Source organism: Chelonoidis abingdonii, chromosome 2, assembly GCF_003597395.2.
Source record: "Chelonoidis abingdonii isolate Lonesome George chromosome 2, CheloAbing_2.0, whole genome shotgun sequence".
NCBI lineage: Eukaryota > Metazoa > Chordata > Testudines > Testudinidae > Chelonoidis > Chelonoidis abingdonii.
Window position 1 is genome coordinate 69,134,868 of NC_133770.1, and position 22,986 is coordinate 69,157,853.

Sequence of the window (22,986 nt, forward strand, 5' to 3'; positions counted from 1 at the left end):
AGTCCCATCTACATTCAGCTGGCAGCTCCTTCATCTACAGGCTAAAGGAGAATGAACGCACCTAAAATAAACCATAAGTAATCTCAAAACCCTGTGCAATCACAAGTTTAATTAAAGAATAAAGCCAATCAAGCCTTTGCAGTTCACAAGAATGAAAGATCTTCAACAGTGTGACTGGGTAAAATGAGAAGACAGAGTATTAATGCAATAATTGAACATGCCTTTATGTCTGCAAAGCAAGCAGTACAGAAAAAATGTATTCACTGAATTGGAGCAGAGCTGGAAAAGATAATTTATAATTATGTTTTCTTTGCAAAATTTGCAGAATGTTCACATAGCATTAATTTAATGCAAGCCATTTTTAATAACAAGAACCTGGGTTTTGTTTGTGAGTGCACAAATCAGGCCCATTTACCAACGGGGTGTTTACAGTTCTATGATGGAGCCAAAATTTCCTTGGGAAGATACTACCTGCAGGTATAGCCCATCAGAACCAGTTCCTGAAGTAAACAAGGTAACAAATGCAAAAAGCAAAGAATGGTCTCAACACTTCCCTGATGTTGTGTTTGGAAATCAAGGTCTCTGGAGACAAGGCAGAAAAAAACAGCTAACTTTGTGAAGAGCTAAATCCAACTATGGATAAGAAAGTTCTGGCTTATTCCACACAGGGCTGCCCGGGGGGGGGGGCAAGTGGGGCAATTTGTCCCAGGCCCCCATGAGAGTTTTTTGGGGCCCCTGGAGCAGGGTCCTTCACTTGTTCTGGGGGTCCCAGAAAACTCTTGCAGGGCCCAGGACCCCGGAGCTGCTTCTGCTACGGGTCTTCAGCAGCAATGCAGCGGCAGGGGGGTCCTTCTGCCCCAGGACCCACTGCTGAAGTGCCGGGTCTTCAGCAGCAATTTGGTGGTGGGGGGCCCCCGCTGCCAAAGACCCTAGGCCCCCTGAATCCTTTGGGCGGCCCTGGTTATTAGGCAACAGTGCCCTGCCCTCAGGTTGTGTTCACCCAATGAGTATTCTGAAGACATAATAGCGCTATCTCATATTTAATTGGCTGACTGTATTGTTAGTTGATGAACAGTGTGCCTAGAGATGGACAGAGGACCTGGCACTTCGGCGGCGGGTCCTGGAGCAGACCCTCCCACCGTGGGTCTTCCAGGAACTTCAGTGGCAGGTCCCAGAGCAGAAGGACCCCCCGCCGTTGAATTGCTGCCGAAGACCTGGAGCAGAAGAAGTTCCAGGGGCCCAGGCCCCGTGAGAGTCTTCCAGGGCCCCCAGAGCGAGTGAAGGACCCTGCTCCAGGGGCCCCAAAAAACTCTCATGGGGGCCCCTGCAGGGCCTGGGGCAAATTGTCCCACTTGCCCCCCTGTCCCCCGCCGGGCAGCCCTGCTAATAACTTCTGAAAGCCCCAAGCTTTGAAAATTAATCACATCACGGGCATCACATACTTCAGAGTAGCCATGTCCTCAGGGGTAGATGTTATCAACCTCTTTCTTCTATCTATACTCAGCTCTCAACTTTCCTAAAATAAAATAGTAAAAATTGGTAGAGAATATTTTATTGTCTAGCTTCCCTGAGGTTATCTGACTACAGATAGGCCCAAATCTAGCCCTCCCACATCCAGACTTCCCTGGCCTTTGAGGAAGTTCAGATCTAGCCCTAGAGGTTGCAGCTCCAATCCATCTCTAGGGCCCAATCCTGCAACTCTTTTACCCATGAGTAATCCTTATGCACACATACTGTGGATATTTTTTTTTCCAGCTTTTCAAGCTGTTCCTTTATTACTATCCTGTTTCTGGCCGCTTGTTTAGTCCCTATTTTTATTTATTAATTTATGTTTAACATTTATAATTTAACTTTAAAAAATGTTAAACTTTGTAAAAGCATTGAGACATTCAAAGGGTTATCTAACACAGTTAAGACTGCCAGGAGACGTTGGCTGCTGCCCAAGGAGCATCTGTGTCAGTCCTGCAACCTTGAATGAAAGATGTGGATGGCTTTTCAGTGGATTTTTTAAAAAGCCAATTCATTTACACATATTTTTTAGTTTTTAAAAGTTTTTTTTTTTTTTAAATTTTGCAGGCCCTTCCTATGCTGTAAACAGGTTATTAAAAGAGACCAAATACAAATTGTTAACTTCTTTGGCTTAGACATGCCAGCTGAGTCTTTCAACTTATTTTTAAATGGTTTTATACTTTTGAAACTTTTTTTTGTAAACTGCAGTAATGAGCTGATGACATATTTAAGTTGCCTATTTTTAAATTACAATTTGTATTTTTTATATTTAAGCTTTGAATAAGGTTTTTACAGGCAATATCACTTTCTTTGGCCTGGGCTTTGATAATTGTTTTTCTTGAGCAATGTTTTGTTTTACTGCCATTTTTCCTTTTTTTTTTTTTTTTTTTAGGGAGGTGTATTCTAGTTATTTGAGACGTCAGTAGGCTTATTCTTATACTTTTAACTTTTTCAACAGGCAATTTTAGCTGCTGTTTTATTTATTTATCACTATAATTTATGACTTTTTTTGTGCTTAGGTCACATTTTTACTAGTGCATTTGGAAACAGTTAAGCCATATAGAAACTCCTATTTTTTTGATCAGTGATTTTAACTAAATTCTTCATAGTCAAACAATTTAAATTAGATTGTTGCTGTACTTGCAGTAGCCAGCACAATTGGTAATTTACAGACACATCTATTAGGAAGGGCACATTTCCTTCAGAATGGCTGTCAAGGCATCTCAGGGGAAAAAAGCATAGTGGTGGTGGATGTCACCATCTGAGCTCTCCTTTGCATAGTTTGTTTGATTATTAAGGATTTTACCAGGCATGTTATACTGCCATCACTGGGTTTGATTATTAAACCAAGCATTCTTTTAAAAACAAAACACTTTAATGTACTTTTTAACATTTTATTACTTGCACTAACCTGGCCTTTATAGTCCCTTCCAAGCTCTGCTGTGTTAATTTGTGCAAAAGCTCCTTTTAACTACACATACCTTTTCCTAAATAGTCACTTAAGTTTTCATTCTTTAGGAAGACACTTCCCAAGACCTCACACAAGCTACAAAGTTCTGGGACCATAATTCTGACTCCCAAAGTATCTCAACTGACTTTTTCTTGATGGTTCTAAGCTTACATAGTTTTTGCACTTATTTTTCAACTTAGTACATTTTGCCTGCAAAGCTGTAGTCCCTAAATACGGTCCTTGACAGGTGACTGATTTTTACTTTGGATTTATGAAGATAGGTAACAGACATTGTGTTCTCCCTGCCCTTTCAGGAAACTTTTCTATTTAGTTTCTTTCTCCCCCTCTACAACTTTGATTTGCTCTTTACGCTTTTTGCATCCATCCCTCAAGGTGACATGTTTTGTTTGAAAATTTTTAGCCACCAGAAATAATCCTTGTGAAACTACTGCCTTGATTTGGGCTTTCTTTGCCTTTGGATAAAAAAAACGTAGATACTATTTTTTCCATGGCTGCCAATGGGTCCTATTTTTTGAGAATTTCAGTCACATTCAACAGATTTTGTTGTGCTCTGCCAAGCATTCTTTTCTTTTTTAAATCTAATACCATTTTTTGGAGTTCCTTTTTCGCCCAGTCCCAGTCTCCCCCTAATACTTCTCTGCGGAGGCCATAGGGTCCACCCTTAGATTTAACCCACTTCTCCAGGGTGGTACTAACATCCTCATATTTAAATCCTTAAATTCTTAAGTTGCAATCTTCATACTTAACCTACTCCAGACAAGGTGAACCTTGGTTTGCTCTGGGCTCATCACTGAAGTTATTTTACCTGCTCTGGATGAGTGGCAGCCGAGTCATGGCACCACTATTTTGGTGTTTCTTTGAGACTCCTTCCACTCGGTTCTTCAGGAATTCACTCTGAGTCCAGTTTCATTTATCTGGCATACAGCAAAGTTGTGCTGAGTTGATCAGACTCAAATACAAGGTATGTACCATAGACACCTTATGTTACACAGCAACTTCTTTTATATACATGTACACATTATATTTACTATACACGGCATTACACATTTTGGGATTGGCTTTCTTACTTTGTAGGAACCAATTCCCATGCACAGCATTGTCCATGCATAACTTACTCTCTACTTCATCTTACATTCTAGGCTTATCTTATCCATTGGGATCTTGTCCATTGTAAATGGTTTCCTGGGTGTTCCCCCTTATCCGAGCTAGTACAGACAGTCTGTTTCCAGCCTGCTGATCCATTTACCTCCCTAATCCTGTCTCCCAAGAAACAAGGCCTCACCCATGTCCAGTTACTCATGTCAAGCCTGGCCTACAAATACCAGGTGCTGAAATCAAGAACAATTTTACAGTCATAAGTCAAACACTGAAACTCCCTATTATTGTTGTTACCCCTCCTCCTCACACCTGCTTGTTTATCTCATTGACTTGCTACTGCGCCTCTTTCCCACTCCAAGCTCTTACCATTTACAGGTTTGTACAGTACTTAGTGCAGTGTGACCCTCCAGCTCAGCTAAGGTCTCTAGGTGCTACCACACAAAAACGACAAATCATTGTTTTCAGAGGAAGGGCAATATAAATAAATCTCAGCTATGAGCCGGGCGCGTGTTGATATTTACAGCCACTCTTGGCAATATACGGTCAGAGGACAGCGTCTCTGGAAATGTTTTCATCTCCTTTTCATTTAGATCTTCTTGCTTAATGGCTTCTGTACTGCTGCCCAGTGCAAAACTTCCCAGCTATCCTAATATCACTGCAATGCTGCTGTAGGTGTGAGGCCAAAGAATATCTGCCAGGAATGGGCTGTGACGGCTGCTAATTTAAATGATTTATAATTTACCCCTGCCAAGAAGTACACCCAATTAAATACCTCAAAGCACAAAACTCTTCTATGTGAGCATTCCAGTTGGAAAAGTATTAATGACATTGCTTTCACATTTATTCCAGCCTCATGGCTGTCTGCACCAAAGGATATTATGGATGCTGGCAATACAGCTGCACTAGGCCTGATTCTCCCATTGCTCAATGGCCTCTTTACCATGTACAGGGCTCATCAAGGCAGTGCTCTGCCTAGTGGAGGATACCGTAATGCTGCTTGCTGTTTGCCACCCTCCTCTGCATCCCCCAGCATATGCATGTGCTGGAGGAGTGGCCAGAACACAACTAATCCAGCAAAGGACTTAAGCAAGTGTCAGCAAAGGACTTAAGCAATCGTCACTGGAAGTATTCATGTAAAGTTAAGCAGATGCTTAAGTGTCGTACTGAATCAGGGCCTAAAATCCATATTAACACCATCTTTTTTAAAATTACTATATCATTTTCAGTTTACTCTGCTCCTCTCAACTATCTTTCCAAGGGTTCCTCCTGCTTTTAGATTACACAAAGAGCTATCCACAGAGCTGAAAATCACATGTGATCTGTGGCGGTGACACATGCCTACAAAAGTTTATCAAAGAGCAGGATTGATCCTGGAACAGGGAGCAGAGCTATATGTTTGAGTCAAATGTCCCTCCATAGCTGCCAGACTGGAGGAACAGAACAGGTGGACGTGGAAAGGGTGTTGCAATTGTTTGTTAACTTCGCAGGTGTTCTAGTAAATGAAAGCACTGAGATACAGAAGAGAAATGACAGTAAGCATAAGCCTCACTGGAGCTTGGTTTGGGCTTTTCTGGCACAGTGAATTTTCCACTGTCTTTTCCTTCTTAGTTACACAACCCACACTTGGTCTTTAAGGCTTCACACTACTCTCACTGAAGTCGATGGCAAATTTTCCACTAACTTCAAAGAGTGCAGGATCAGGACATTAGTAGACTGAGAGGTACTGAATATTTATTTTCTTAGGAATTAAGAAACCCAGCAGCACCCCACTACTATTGTGGCCAGGCACTTAACATTGTCTAATCATTCCGGTATGCCAGTGTTGTTGTCTTCTAAATACAGAATAACAGCTGAACCTAATCAAACTAGACAAATGCATTTTCCAAGCTCCTCTTGCAGAATTATGGAGCTATAATTAAGGCTGTGTCAGCATTGCCATTATTAACCCCTATTTCTGAGGGTTCAGTAACTTGGCTTTCAAACGTCCCTCTGAATAGCAACTTGACACACAAGGACTTAACCTTAGAGCGAATTTATTGTGGCAAATTGAAGGGGGAAAAATTACAGTGCAGCACTTCCCAACTATGTAATGAAGAAAATGTTTAAACCCCCCTAAATTGACCTGTTTCAGATGTATTTCTGGAGTTTATTCATAAAAGCAATGTGCTGGGTAACAAGTGAGATCAAATAAAACATGAATAAAGGGATAGATCTTGCTCACGCTGAGATGAATGGTAAAATTCCTATTATTTCAATGATGCAGGATTGGGCCTGATATGATCAATTACTTGTGGTATTTTAAACATCTTGTAAATGCCCAAAATATTAATCTTTAAAACATGGTTACTCCTCATCCTGTGAGCTGCTAAACATCCTCGCATCCTACTTAACTCAGGGTGAGTAGAGGGTACTCAGCACTCTGCTGGGCCAGGGCCTTTTCAGCATAGTAATACTTTTTTACATAAAAGTAAAGGTACTTCAGCAGTGCCTTAATGCAGTAGCAAAGAGAAGCTAGAATTCATATAACTGGAGATTATCAGTAGCAGTGGAGGTACTGGCAATCAGCACCTCTCTGAGTCATGGCCTATCAAATGCTCGGAGCATGTGCACATTATCTTAATGACACTGTCAAGAACCCCGATGAGAAATCTGTCAAAAATCAGAAATACCCAACTTTTGGTTTTAGTTTAGATGCGCTGATTCCAGCAAAGAGAGGCTTTTCTGCAACCACTGTGGGGCTTAGTTGGGTGAATGCCTGAAGCAGCACACAGATGTGAAGCAATGGCTACCAACTATATGCTTTTGGGCCTCCTTAGTGTTGGTGTCACTAAGGATAATCCTAAGTAACTTAAAAGGTAAAAGGCAATAAGGATATACAGTCTCCCTGTTTAGGCCTCAGATGAGCAGAAGCTCTTCCATGTTTAAACTCTAATTGACCTAACAGGCCAATAAATAGAAAAGGCCAGGTGCAATGTCCCTTATCAGTTGCCATACAGCTCAAACTGGTCTAAAGCAGAAGTAATGAGGCCTGTGCACCTTTAGCAGAAGGACAAGATAACTTGCAGAAGGAAAACTTACTAATGAGCTGCCGCGGCCAAGATTACTTAATGCACCTGCGCTTACGTAACTGCTACAGGGGGAGGAAGGAGAAGAGGGAGGGGGAAGACAAAGAAGTGTGTGAGAAAAGAATGCTGCAGCCGGACAGAAGAGGGAGGGGAAACGGGGGCTTGCTTCTCAGCGAGAAAAGTTCTCATGGATATAAAGGAACAGACTGCTTGTTTTAGGTGTGCTGGATTTGAGGCATGTCAAGTCTCCCAGCACCACTTTGAGATCTCAAATAAACTTGCTTTGCTTCTCTACCCTGGTGTGTTTATTGGCGTGGTGCACACCGGGTGACGGACCCCCCTGCTGTTGCCCCCCTCGGGCACTTTGTGCCGGCAACATTAGCATGTTAGAAATGCTTAGCTGTCTTTTCCATTTTTCTCAGCCTATGATGGCACAAGTGACACTCATAACCAAAGGCCAAACTCCTGTAAATACAGATGAACACATTAGAAACTTCCCTTGACTTTTTCATGGCCCTTGTTACTTACAAAACACTGCGGGGGCAGCTCAACACCAAGAACTGGATGAGCCAAATTTTGCCTTCAGTTGCATCCCTGCAACTCAGACTTCATTCCATCCATTTTGACTGGGCAGAACTTGACCCAGGATATTGTATGGTTGTTTTGCTGTTTTTCAATAGTGGGACCAGCACATATGGAAAGCACTAAAACACTGGATCAAACTGCTGGCATTTTGTGACTTTTTTAAGAGCACATTTCCGTATATTGCTCCCTCCTTCCAGGCGAGACCATGATTAGAGAGGAAAACTTCTTGGATTATTAACTCAAGCAAGCAGATTGCCTTCTAAATTAATTCCCCTCATTTCTTTCTGCACTATTTCAGTCAGCCTACTAGGTTCCTGGAAAGAACAGACACTGAAAGTATTTTCATCTATATTAATACATGCCATAAATAGCTGAAATGGTCTGCTTTACTCAGGATCTCTCTCAGCCCTGTCCATTTGGCTTCAATCATGCATCAAAAGAAACAGCAAAGCTCTGCTTTAGAATAGCTGTTACTTGCTAGTCATAATATTCCGTTACAAATAAATGGGTAGGAAAATACTGATACCAGATGGTGTAATACTGAAAGGTGCTAATAGCTGATTGGTGTTGGATTCAGAGACAATCACAGACCTCATTAAGCCCAATGGGTGCCAAGCCCTCTCTTTCAGGCTCAACAGAATGAGCAGTCAAGCCCTTTATCTAGTAAAAACCGCTGCAGACATTGGGGGTTACGAACCAAGGCACAAGGCCACATGAACAGAGCAGCACTAAACCTGATTGGGTTAAGTAGGGTTTCCCTAATTGCGAATGCAGATGCTAGGGTATTTGTTGTAGGTTGTGTGTATTGGAGTTGTGCGACTGGAACAGAGTGGCTTGGATGAAATTTTATTTGAACACTCCAAGAGGGAGAACTGAGGCAGGCTACCTTCATGGTGACCCTAGACCATGAGGAGGAGAAGGGGAAGCTATTGGCCCAGTGACAGTGACTGTAAGAGAAAGCAGAGGGACAGAACTTCTTGGGCATAGAGTGTGCTGGAGCGGCAGACTTAGGGATTTCAGTGCAAGGAAGGTGCCTGCTGTTTGTTTCTACTGTGTTCAGGGAAACTGGCTTTTCTGTAGGTTTTCTCTAAACACTATCAGGCCAAGAATATACCTGACTTTTACCTTCCAATTTTCATCCAAATGGAAACAAGCCTGCAAGGCCCTGAACTGAGGCTAACAGCTTGGAACAACAATGTATTCTGCACACACAACCATTTATACAGCAAACAGTTTGCTTACAAAATCCTTTACAACAAACAGTAAAGCAGACCGTTATGAAACACTACCACCACCATGCAGCCAGCAAGCTGAGGATGCCAATAGGAGCAAAGGTGCCTATATGCATAGCTGCACCCTGGACTAAACCCTGCAAGGTGCTGCGCAATCTGTGATGATCGAGCAGAAACACGACAGCATGTGTTTTGTTGGACTGATTTAAGAGTGCTCAGAACTGTGCATTACTGGGCCACAGCACAGGTACTTTATATCTTCTGACCAGATTAAACAATGAAAGCCAAATCTTAACAGCCCTCTGGAAGCAGAATACAAAAGCAGCAGAAATGCCACGTTTCTCCTCTTCCTGAGGGTGATGAATTGTATAACCCTTTCCTGGTTAGAGGGTTAGATGATTGGCCTATTTACCATTTTATTTCCTATTTTGGGCATTTTCTGGACAAGTCACCTATACAATTCAAACTCTTTTGAATCAGATGGTACTGTTGCTCTCTCTGGTTATTCCACAACTGCCAAACAATCAGTGGGGGCACTGGATGATCAAGGTGTTACAGGGGCACCCAAGGAAGGCAATGGTGTTGTGGAGAAGCTAAATTAATTCTTTGTATTGGTTTTCACTGTAGAGAATGTGAGGGAAACTGCCATAAGTGAGCCATTCTTTTTAGGTGACAAATATGAGGAACTGTCCCACACTGGGAGGCCAGTAGAAGAGAATTTGGAACAAATTGATAAATTAAAACAGTAGTAAGTCATCAGGACCAGATGGTAAACGGTGACGTAGCAAAGTCTGCAGATGATACACAATTACTGAAGATAGTTAAGTCCAGATTTGACTGCAAAGGGATCTCACAAAACTGAGTGACTAGGCAACAAAATGGAAGATGCAATTCAATATTGATAAATGCAGAGTAAGGCACATTGGTAAACATAATCCCAGCTGTACATACAAAATGATGGGACCTAAATTAGCTGTTACCACTCAAGAAAGATCTTGGAGTCATCATGGACAGCTCTCTGAAAACATCTGCTCAATGTGTAGGGGCCTTCGTTTTCAGTTTTTATTTAATTGTTCCTAGGAATTTATCAGTGTTTATTACCACAACAGGTGAAAATCAGTATAAAAACGATTAATTTTTGAGGGTAACTATTGGGGCTTATTTTGGTGGATGGAAAGACAAAGGGGAAAAATATTCAGTACATTAATGCTTTACATTCCATTCATCAATATGGCTTGCTGCAGAACTAAAACAGAATTCAAAACACAATGCCACCTCTGAGTTTAAGAAAACTCTCTAATCCTCAAATAAAACTTTTAATTTGAATCAACAGTTTATTGTTGTAGACTTAGAACTATTAGCCAATCACTATTTACATTTAATAAGTGGGCCACACCATTTGCAGTGCATACACTCAACTTCATCCTTTTCTCCTGTTCTTGTTCTTTTAAAAACTTTTGAATACTTCCTTGTGTTCTGAAACGTATTTTGATACAGATTTTCATTGTCTTCCCATTTTAGTGTGTCAAATCTTTAAACTGCTATCTGCTAACAGCTTGAAATGTGTACGTTGTGGACATGAAATTCATCAGTATGTTCAGATGTACACACGTCAGAGCTTGTGTGCATGCCTGTTTGTTTGTTATGTGTATCTTCTAGACCAGTGGTTCCCAAAGTGAGGTTCGCAAACCACTGGAGGTTCGCAGAATGTTACAGGGGGTACGCCAGAAAAATTTCACTAATGGCAGCCGGAGGACCCCAGGCATTGGAGGCAGCAGGTGGAACCCAGTTGTAGGGCAGAAAGCCTGAGCCCAGGGAGAGCGAGGCAGGGCAATTTGGGCTAGTAGCTGAACCATCTAGCACCAGACACTGTCTGTAGAGAGGACACTGGGCTAGATTGACCACTGGTCTGATCCAGTATGGCCGCTCTTATGTTCTAACTTTTATTTTTCATGGTATCCAGAACTTTGGCTGGCCCCAGCCCTCACCCTCGGCCATCTGTTGGCCGCATCCTCAACTGGGGCCCTTGGTTACTCCAACACTAACCCTAGCTTGGGGGGCCCCCCATCCCTAACACTTGCATGCAGTCCCCATGTCAGAAACATCCCTAACCCCAGCCAGCTCCAAATGTCATCCTAGCCTGGGGCCTCCAGCCATAACACTAAACCTAGTCTAGGGTCCCATGTCAGCCCTGGGCCCCCAGCTGGGCCCATTCCCAGCCTATGGTCTCAGAAGGCACCAAACCTAACCTAGCCCAACCTAGGGCCCTATGCTGGCCCCATCCCTAACCATGGGACACCACTCTGACCCTTGCCCCTAGCCAGCCCCAAACCTAACCCTACCTTTAGGTCCCCTGGTGACTGCTAATTTACTCTAATTGTGAATTTGAACGTAAAAAGTCTATGTAAGTTCATAAGATGTTCACAATAATCTAGAACAGCCAATGTGGATGGGAAAAGATACAAAAGGGAGACAACTAATGTAAACAAAAAGGTCTATAGCCATAGCTCAAGGCATGTGTTAAGATCATGCTGGTAAACAAGAGAAATGTGGAACCAGAAATTAGTGAGCCAAAACTGGTGTGCTGGAAACTTGCCCTAACGGGTGGACAAAATACTGACGGGATGGGCTATTCCACACATCACTTCCTTTTGGGGGTCCTTAAAGACTTTGGGAAAAACACTGGCTACTGAAGTGAGCTCCACCATCATGGCCACTACCCCAGTTGGCCCTGACCCTCATCCTAGTCAAGAGACCCTGCCCAGCTCCATCCCTGACCTGGGTGCCCTAGCCACCCCCAACCCTCATCTTAACCAGGTTCCCATTCCAGCCTCTACCCTCATCTTAGTCCAGGTATGCCAAACCCTGTATCTCAGGGCCCCCTGCCAACTCCAACCCTATCAATAACCCCAGACCCTCAGCCATTCCCACCCCTAACCCTACCCCAGGCCCTCTGAGAGCCCCAGTCCTAAACTTATACTGGGCCCCTGCCCATTCCCAACCTTTACCCTAAGCTAGCCCCAACACTCACCCTTGCCTGGGGGCCCCTGCTGACCCCTATCTAGAAGGCAGCCCTAGGAGACCCCAAATCTACCCTAGCTCAGGGCTCCCAGCCAGCCCCAAAGCTAGTTCTAGGTCTCTTGCTGGCCCTGGCCCTGGCCCTAACCCTGGGTCCCTATTTATGACCCGAAATCTAACCCAGAGGCCGCTGCTGGCCCCAATCCTCATCTGGGGCTGATGGTAATGTAGGAATTTTTTTTTAAAGATTTTTATGAACTATATTTGTGTCTCTGTAGCTGTGCACTATTTATCCATATCCAATATGGCATGAAAAGTTTATTTCCTCTCTGATACAAGGAAGGGGTCTGTTTTATGAATGTTCCCTGGATTAGAACCAGACAGCTTATCAAGAATCTTCTGGAATCTATGCACATGTATGGAAAATCTTGCAGCGATAACGGAAGAGCCAAGGATCAGGCTATTACTGCTCCTCCTAACTGTGCAAGGAAGGAAAGTGAAAAGACCACAGCTGGAAACAAAGGAAGTTCAGGTGTGAACAGACTACTCTTACAGTTCTGCTGTGAAAAGAGCAAGGACATACAAGGACAGAGATATTAGTTGGATCTCAGCAGAGCATGACATCTTGTGTCATAGCTCTCACCAATACAAACTCTGTCTGAAATGAACCTGAGCCAGCCTAACCTAGGGACTCTTCCATGCAGCATTCCAGATGACTAATAAATGCTACTTTGTTTTGACAAGGCTGTCCTGCATCCATCCCAAATACTTTCTGCATTACTCGCTAAGAAAAAGTCTCAGCAAAAGTCAGAACTAAGGGTATGTCTACACTTAAAATGCTACAGCAGCACTGTTGCATTTGTGCCACTTTAGCGCTTCAGTGTAGACACCACCATGGCAGGAGTGGTTCTCACATTCCTGTATTTAATCCACTTCACTGAGCAGCAGTAACTGGGTCGATGGAAGAATTCCAGCACTGTCGACGCTGGAGGGTTAGGTCAGCACAGCTAAGTTACATCTCTCAGGGTGTGGATTTTTCATCCTGAGAGATGAAGCTATGCTGATGTAAGTTTTCAGCATAGACCAGCCCTGAGTTGGACTTACAGTAGGAGCTCATGATGAGAAACAGGGGTTCTAGAGCCCAAAGGCCCAGTCCAGCAGTTGTTGAGGCCATGTAGCCTGTCTTTGTGGAAAAGTGCAGGCCCTTGGGGTCAGACACTGGTAAGGGGTTACTCCCAGGAAACCGATTAAAGGCTGAGGCTTAGCACAGACCTCTGTGGAGCTATGACAGCTCAGAGAGCCGGTTCAGCCTGTTGCTCCTGGCCCCAACCCTAGCCTAGGTCCCCTTAGATGGCTCCTACCCTAACCCTGCCTTGATTTCAGGCCCCAGTCAGCCAGCTCCTACCCTGACATTAGTTCTGGGCACTCTCAGCTAGCCACAAACATAAGCCCAACCCTAATCAGGGGACAACCCTCAGCCACCTGGCACCGGCCCCATCTCTAGCCCAGAGGCCCCCCCTCAGCTAGGCCCAACTCTAAACCCAGCCATAGCCTGCACATCCTCTCAGCTAGCTGGCACTGGCCCAGTTTTAACTTAGGTGATCCCCATAGCCAGCCCCAAGCACAGGGGTCCCTTCAACTGGCCCTAACGTTAACAGTTTGCAATCTCTTGATCATGGAATGTTTATTTCTGAATTCTTATGAGCTACTGATTTCATCGTGATAGGTGTGTGTGGGAACAGGTGGACAAGGCCGTAATTTAAGATTTTCTTTTTCTGCAAGTAAAGTGGGTTCGAGTTAGCAGGTTGCAGAAATTAATCTAAACAAACAAATTCAGTATTGCAGTGAAATCTGGCATTTTTTAAATACACTTTAGAAGTTTCTAAAGTGATTCCAGGATACAAAGCTGTCAAGTCACAGGCTGCATCTCTGTACAGAAAAATACAGTGCAAGAAATTAAGGGCTTAGTCCTTTTCTGACAAGACTCCCATTGAAATTAGTGGATATTTTGCTGGAGTAGAGGCTGAGCACCAACTCTAAAAGGTGCTGAGATCTGCCAACCCCAATGGACTGTGGGAATAGGAAGTGAAGATATTCAGCACCTCTCACTGAGGATTCAATCCTGAGTAAGAGACTTGGGGTCTATAAAAAAAGCTCTCTAGTAAGCAGCATGTTGATCAAGAGGGGAAAAAACCAAAACCCAAACAAAGGACAGACTATGATTGCAAAGATCTTTTTCCATTTGTAAACAACTTAAATTCCCTTTCCCCTCCCAGCCCCCCGTCCCCAAGGACTAAGGATTTAATTGACAAGTCTGATCTGTTACATTTGTAGTAAAAAAGAAAAAGAATGATTGTATCATTCAAGTGTTTCTATATGATCTGGTTCATAGCCATAAAAGGAAGATTTCCTTTGGGTGGATACTCTGATGTACATTTAGGGGTCTCTTGTGTTGATTACCGCTATTACAGTAGTGTATAGATGATTTTTTTTTAAAAAAAGTGAAACAAAAACTAGGATTTTACAATCTTATGTAAATAATGATAAAATATAGCTTTAGCCGTTTCACTCCTGGAAAATGATTGGTTTGGCTGAAGCAGATGTATTGGCTAGGATCATCACACACTGCATCTTTTGTTACATATTAGAACGAGTCAGCCAGTGAAAATCCTGGAAGCAAAAAAACAAAAATGAAACAGACAAGTAGAAGGTGGATTAGAATACAAATATGTATTTACTAACATACGTTCCTGCCCTTGTGGAACTGTGTAAGACTGCTTATGGAAATATAATTTTATTCTCAATTTCTTTGGTAGGAGATTAGAGGAATGACTTTTGATACTGTGACAACACTCCTAACAATATTATCAATAAATAAGGCCCGTTAGGAAAATGTAAGGAAGGAAGACGGTGAAGTCGAAGGCCCTGATACTACAAAGAGCTGAGCATGAGTGGATCCCTGTAGCTCCATAGATCCTCGCTGCAGACCAGCACCCTCCCCACATGTCCCAACAGAGCTTCAGGAAGATACAGGGGGTCTGTCCATCAGAACATGAGAAAAATGAAAAAAAAAACAAAAAACCCCACATACCTGCTGCTTTCTGTCAGCTTGTGGGTCGATCATTACATTGATAAGGGAAGGCACTTGCTTCTCTGCCAGGCTTGCTTTCAGGGCATTTTGCAGTTCCTCTGGTGTTTTTACAAAGTATCCTTTACCCCCAAATGCTGACATAATCTGCTCATAGTGAGAATTTGGCAGGAGACAAACTGGGGGTGCACTGAAAGAAGCAAAGAGGTTTATGGTTCATAGCAGAGTTAAAATTGTAAGAAATGACCAACTAGGATTATGCCAATTTTAGTACTTTTAAATGACTAGATGGTCATTATGCTGGCCCGCTAAGTTTCTCCAATGCTGGTGGGACATGTAATTCAGTTCCTCTGAACTTAGTTGTGTGTAACTGGGCATGGTGATTATGTAAAAGTATATATTTGTTGCCATTTAGTTACTGATCTGAGACCACAAAGCTTTTCACTTCAGCTTCTAGTCTAGAACAGAAAACACTAGCCATGAATAAAAAGACCCTCTTGGTCGCTTCGCAGTTAATTAAAAGCACATAGGTTAGAGGTACTCACCACACAGTTGGTTCTCCAGATTTTAACATCTCCTTCCAGGAATCTGCATCCAAACCACTGTATATCCCATTGTTGTTTACTATGATAATTACAACTGGCAAGTTATACCTGCAACCATTCATAAACAAACAAAAAAAAAGCTTGTGGGAGAAATTCTAAAGAATTGCATCTTTCTGTGAAGCGCTAAAGGGCCACTCTACTTCTGTATTAAAGTTCTTATATCTACTATTGTTACACGTGACACAGATTCACAGGGTCTGGTCTACAGTCTGACCTCTAACCAGTCTGCTGGGAGCGAGACCCAAGGATCTCTTAGCTTGCTGGACCCGAGGATCCACAGTTTCACAGGGCCATGACTCACGAACTGGCCTATCAGGCTCCAACAATCCCCCTCTCTCTCTCTCCATAGCTCTTTGTGGTGAGTCCAGATAAGCCACACTTCTGTGAGAGACTTAGTCACCTCACTCCATTCGGGGTGCAATGCTTTTCATTCAGCATCTGCAGCCTACACCAGGCACCCTTTGGATCTTTATTAGTTACCTGGAATCTAGAATCTGTAAATCTCTGAGTTAGCATGATAATGGTAGCTTAGTACAGAGTTCATATTGGTGGAAGCCATGGCTTTGCCATGTCCTCCTCCTCTCAGCCCCATCTTTGCTCATCCCACTGTCTGTCTACCTCCTCTGCCTTTGCTTTCCTGCTAGGGCTTTTGCCCTGTTTCCCTGCAGAGAGGTGGGGGTGCTGGGAAATAACTTGCTCTGAAGAGTTAATATTCAGTCACTGAGGCTTCCATTCAAACGTGTTGATCCCAGCCCAGACAATCCTAGTAGCTATATTTCTCAAATACCTAGGCTGATCTCTCATGTCACTGGGAGAAAATAAGTTCTTCCCCTTTCCTTCACAAGAGGAAGCAACACCAACAAATAGCACCTAATACACTGCTCTTCAATTTTTGAGAAGTCATCTGCTTCAGAGATAAAATGTGGTATTTATTATGTATTTTGATGTGCTCAGTTCAAATATGACAATTAAAACAACTGATTGGCTACTGTTTCTAAGATATTTAAGTTTTTACATTTTATTGTCTAAGTAATTGTGTAGATGTAAAAAACAGAGTTTTATCATAAATTGTAAACCTAAGGTCTTTTCCAAATGTCTTATGGTGCTTTAATATAATTTTCACCTGTCTGTATGTAACTACTTTAAAAGAAATCAGCAAAGTATATAGAATAAAATTTATTATGAAAACAAAGGCTAAGAACACTATTATAGCGTTAGTCCTATTATTCTATCGGCGCGTTCTTGTCTTTGTCTGATAGTATCATTAATATGGAGCATCTTCTGTCACTGTCCGCATAGTCGACAAGCATTGAGGGCTCCATTTGCCTGGATAGCGTTTCTCATTGTTGCAATGTCCTGGGAATCGCTCACGCCGTGTTCGCGCTCACGTGCTCTGCAGTTTGGTGGAAAAAAAAAAATCTAGATGAGATGGGAAGAAATGTATCTTTAATGACATGTTGCAACCAAGGCTTTTGTATGCCTTGAGGAAGGTTTACAACAACAACCTGTAGTTGTCTGCTTCTGTTCCAAGAAAATTTATTGCCCCTGAACTGGAAGGCTTTCCATGACGTTTTTCCTTGCCACACAGTACATGGTCAAATGCATCGATCTCGAACGAAGTTCACGCATCTGAGAAACAACGCCCCTGTACCTTTGATCTTAGCTTCACTTAACTTGGAAATTTTCACGGAGGTACTTTGAAAGCTGCTGTGGTTTGATCAATGCTTGACAAAGTTCTTCATCAACCCACTTGAATGTGTAAGGTGGAACAAAATCTTTCCCTTGAATTCACAAAGTGTGGAGCTGGAACACTTTTCCCGGTCTTCCAAATGCTGTCGAGTGGCAAATCTTCTTGAGGTAGTGGGAATACTCTTGCACGCCGACTTCGCAGAGAAAAAGCAGTACTTTGTGTAATCCAAGCTGCAAGAGAGCAACAACCTTGAAAATCACACAAAGCTGCCACTGACTGTATTGGTCATAGTTTATGCCACCTCAAAAGTTGTTTCATGTTGCAATAAGTTCCTTCCATACTGACGTGCCTGCGACAACTGGAATTGATGCAAAACATGCCATTCACCATGCCAGCTAAAACAGCTTTAAAACTCAGTTCGATGAATCAAATGAAACAGTCCTACTCATCTGATCGTGGAAGATGTTGAGGGCGCCACACCACCAGCGATGTGTTGCAGCTACAAGATCACCTCCATGAAGAAAAATGGAACAAATCCTTTGACCGTCACGGAACATGGAAACGCTAACATCATCTGCCAGGAGATTCCACTGCTGTAGTCTGGAGCCCAACAGCTAGACTAGAGCCAATCAACAATTTTAAGCATCATTTTTGTTCTCAGTGACCCAGAATTAGTAAAGTTTGACTACATTTATTTCAGAAGCATTTTGGCTATAGAGCAGTGATATTAGTAGGACAAAATTATTTTTCTGTATTTTTTCAGTTTGTTTTCTTTGCGCATTTGATTACATTTTGTGTATAGTCGGTTTCCCTGATCTGGATAGTCTGTCAGGGATAATAAATTAAGATGGTTTACTTGATCTAAAAAAAACAAACAAAAAAAAAAAACACTTTACCTGCAAATAGTTTCCACTTCCATGCCAGAAAATCCAAAAGCACTGTCTCCTTCTACACAGATCACTCGCTGCTCGGGTGTCTGATCTTTAGCCACCATTGCAGCTGCTATAGCAAAACCTAGCCCAAGTCCCATTGTTCCAAATGTACCAGCATCGAGTCTACCGATAAGAAAGTAGAATTATTGCCTATTTCTTCACTGCATTATTTTTCCTGTACAGCCAGGTAAACATTTCTAAAATTGTCCATGACAGTTTGTTCTTGGCTTGTAGTAATTTTGATATGACCCAACTACATATAAAACAGTATCTGGTTAGTAAAAAGGCATTTGACACATGTATTGCTATATTACATTACACACCATGGGTCTAAATAGGCTTAGTTTTCATATAGGAATCTGATCAAGATTTCATAATACTCTAATGAACACACATATAAATAGAACTTTTCAAAAATGAGTTGACTGGAATAAGAGATGCTTATATACTACCAATTACAATGTACTGTATTCCCCGATTGCTTTCAGTCTACTGGTATTTCAAGACATCTAATTAATATGTAATCAGATGTTTCAAGTGGTAGTAAAATAGTTGTTCTATTGAATCTTGTATCCCAAAATGTCAAATAGGCTACATGAAATCTTTTCTACATTTAACTCCCTGGAAATCCAACTAGAAGCCTGAAAACTTTCAGGCAAATAATGCTATTCAAATTCTAGTCTTCAGGTTCAACTTTTGAAATCAAATTGCAAGCTGTAATTAAATAAGACCATTTCATCTAGGCAAATGCAGAATACATAAAAAAAATGCACTATTGTAGGCCTAACTTTTCTAATTTGCCCTCTTATGTGCACAACGCTATGTGCAAGGAAAAAAACGTGTAATAGTCACCGTGCCACCCTTTAAAAAAAAAAAAAAAAAATATATATATATACACACACACACACACACACTCCCATAGTTAATTTTAAATTAACTTTATTTAATCTCAAATATGTTGTTAGCATGATATGTCACAAATGAACCTGTTTTCAGAAGGAGGTTCTAGACTCCACAGTCAGATCTGAAGGGTCACCTCAGCAAAGATTGTCCAGTTCTCTCTCATACAATCTAATCAATACAGACTAGCTCTAATTTACAGTCATTCTGTAATAGCTGGCTTTAATAAGAGTCACAAATCAGAACTTCAGAATTTGTCTGTCTACATTCAGGCATCTGAATTCCAATGTAGATGCCCAATATATGGCCTGCTTTCCAAAGGTGCTGAAAACGTGTAGCTCCCATTGATTTTAAGTGGATTCTGCATTTCAGCACTTTGCGCGTGTGAATCTGCTTGCAGGATAGGACCCTAGCCTATTTATTTTAAAAATTGGGAATAAAAAAGTCCTTACATTTTTAGGCACAGATTCACACACTAAGTATGGGACTCAATAATATACTCCCATCCCAAAAATAACCGAGATCTCTGCTAAATAACTTTCACCTGCTTGAAATATGGCCTTTTATTACCATTGTACTATGGGCTGAAGTCCCAGACAAATCAACGTGTATTCAGTATAAAAATCAATGACAAGGTATGACTAAAAAGGAAAAAGATAATTTACCTTAACAAGAACAAACCCACTCCAAAGACACATTATATATTTACTTTACTTAAATAACTTTTTTTATTTAAAAAGAGACATAGCATCAGTAACCTATAACCCAACTGTGTGGAAACATATGCAGATAATTGTTGCATCACGGCAACAAAGAAAATACTTTACCTGTGGCGAGGAAGATAGTTTGGAAGCATAGTGCGTCCAATGTCCATAGTATTAGCTCCCTCGCTAACCACAATGCAGTCCCTGGGTAACAGTTCTCTGACATGATGGAATACTGTATAATAATTCATAGGCAGGGACTTTTGTAATGCCAATGCCTTTAAAAAAATAAGAGACTATAAATCATTTCTATACGTACTGCTTAGCATAAAGGCAACGTGCTTTGCCATGTGTGAATATTACCACTGAAGTCAGGGACTATTCTCCTGAGTAAAGGTTGCAGAACTAGACTCCCTCCCAGTGGCTGAGATCAGCAGAGCCACTTTCGCCGACAGTGCCTTTGTAATTCTGAAGACAGGCAGTTTTCAGCAGAGGTTCCCGCAGGTGTGCAGCCTGCTCCCTCTACTGGTGTGCCATCATCCACAGTTTAATGACCTTCAGAGCAACGAGCAAGGCACATCAGTTTGTTCAAACATGATTATAACTATAATTATAATTTATTATTTGTATTGCCGTGTACCCACTCATGGGCCAGAACCACATCATGCTAGGTGCTGTTCAAACACAGAGTAAAAATGTTGGACTATTTCTAATCACAGATGAGCTATGTCATTTGTGTGCTGGGGTGGTTCAGGAACAGCTCCGGTTTGTGCTGTCTACTGAAAGGAATCTAATTTAGGCTCCAATCCTGCAGATACATATGGACTTAAACTTCCAGGCATGAACAGTCCAATTCATATGCAGAAATTTAAGGACATCCATAAGTATTTGTAAGGTTGGGACCTTAATGTGTCATTTGCTTTTAATGTACATCATTGTCACAATAACTGGCACATCCATAAAATAAAATAAAAATAAAGGATCTACCTCAGCAAAATTGAGCTGTCATATGCTAAGAGTAACACCACATCACTTGCAAATCAGTTCTGTTACTATATCATCTTCTACACAAGGGCTTCCTTCTGGCACTATGGTCCTGATCCAGAGCCCAATGACTTCTATGGGGTTTGGATGACAATTAGCTCTTAAGCCCAGTCTGTCCATATAGTAGATAAATCTGAAGACAGTAAGTCTACAGGAATCTTCTGAAACATTTTGATATCATTCAGAATTTAGCAACTTGAAAGTTCTGATTAGTAGGGAGACTTAATACAATAATGTCAGGAATATGACTGATATTGTGTCCAGAAAAAAGGATCAAAAGTCACTTTTACTGAGCAATAGTATTACCTTGGATCTTTCTTCATTGCTCTTCATTTTCTCTCTTAATCCCTTCCACCACTCTGAGTAAGAAGGATGTTTCCATTCCATTAGAACAAGTTGTTCTAAAAGCTAACACACACACACACACGATTTATTCTCTTTCAAAACATAAACCTCGGAATAATTTCTTCAAGAAAATCTAAAATCAGGGGTCTCAAACATACAGCCCACGGAGTTATTTGCTGTGCCCCTCCTGCCCCCCGGGAGTTATTTCCTGCAGCCGCCAAGCTCCCCTCACACGCCACCTCCCCCACCCCCAAGCACGCTGCATCCCTGCTCCTCTGCCTACCTCCAGGTGCTTCCCACCACCAAACAGCTGTTTGGCGGTGCTAAGCGCTTTCCAGGAGGAAGGTAGGAGGAGCGGGGAGCCATGTGCTCAGGGGAAGAGGTGGAGAAGAGGCAGGGCCGGGGCAGGGATTTGGGAAAGGGGTTGGAACGGGGCAGGAAGAGGTGGGGCTGGGGCAGGGCCTCATGGAAGGGGTGGAGTGGGGGTGGGGGCAGGGCTTTTGTAACTTTATATGAAAAGGTATCAGTGATGCAGCCCTTGAGCCAAAATGTTCTAGTGCTCATGTGGCCCTCGTGATGATTTGAGTTGGAAATCTCTGATCTAAATCATACACCAAAATCCCAGCACAATACTACATCTACTTTAAAATTTTAATTTTGGATTAGATACTGGATGCAAGCATAAATATATGGCATAAAAAATGCTTTTCCTGGGACTTTTATTTTTTTAGAATGTACTCTCTATCTACAAGTTAGAGGAAGTTATAGACACCTTGCAGTACATTACCTGTTCAGTTACGGCATTTATGTCACCTAATAAATTTGCTGCAGGTCTCACGTTATTCCCCAGCTCTTCTGCACAAATATCAACCTATTTTTAAAAAAATAGTTTTTAGACAAAAGAAGACTGAATCAATTAGTCTTATTGACTTAAAAATATTCCTTACACTGTAAAATAGAAAATACTCTTCTAACAACCTCATTAGCCCTCACTTTGGCTCTAAGAGTAATTTCCTCTAATCTTTACCGGAAGTGCTATTCAGGAGATGATTTACTACAAGCAAAAACCTACTGCACATTCCCATTTTCAGACGTTCATCTGTACCCTTAGCACCGACTTCCTGCTTCTCTTACACCTCTGACACACAGTACTATATATAATTTTGTTAGTATTAGCGTGAAGAGCACAAGCTGGACACCTTTGGAGACCAGACGAGACTAATTATGTTTCAGACTCCTGAAAGCCAGCTAATCAGAGAGCAAAACTGACTGTTGCCCTTGGACACATGGTTTACAATATTTTGAAATGGGGGAGGAGTAAAATTGTGTTTATGTCCTACCCTTCCTAACACAGACAGCTTGCCAGAAGTATTCATTTGTTAAGTAGCCTTTCCTCCACTACTCTCATTGTTCCCAAGTGGTCAGGCTCTGATAGTGAGCAGCGAGATCTTGTTTGCTTTGACTGTAAATACAAGATAATGTTTTTAAAGGACCCTATTGAGAAAGGGGTCCATTATTATGAACAATTCCACAATTTCAAAACTATTTGGTTCTGATCAAGGAAACTATAGTCCTATACGTGGTACATGTACATTATGGGCCTAATCCCTGTGCTACTGCCCTGAATAGGAGCTTTGCCATTAATTCAATGGGAGCAGCATCAAGTCCTATATGCTCGGAATAACATTATATTGATTTTG

General features: G+C 41.9%; 1 protein-coding gene across 1 annotated transcript in view; it reads right to left on the reverse strand.

Annotated features, from left to right (window-relative positions):
- Window positions 1–14,475: 14,475 nt before the first annotated feature.
- HACL1 (2-hydroxyacyl-CoA lyase 1) overlaps window positions 14,476–22,986 on the reverse strand; it is a 39,727-nt gene continuing 31,216 nt past the window's right edge. The window contains 7 exon segments of the mRNA XM_075062428.1: window positions 14,476–14,648; window positions 15,070–15,256; window positions 15,612–15,719; window positions 18,258–18,416; window positions 20,021–20,175; window positions 21,248–21,349; window positions 22,074–22,157. Of these exon segments, the coding sequence (XP_074918529.1) occupies window positions 14,616–14,648; window positions 15,070–15,256; window positions 15,612–15,719; window positions 18,258–18,416; window positions 20,021–20,175; window positions 21,248–21,349; window positions 22,074–22,157 (828 nt within the window). The 3' untranslated portion in view covers window positions 14,476–14,615.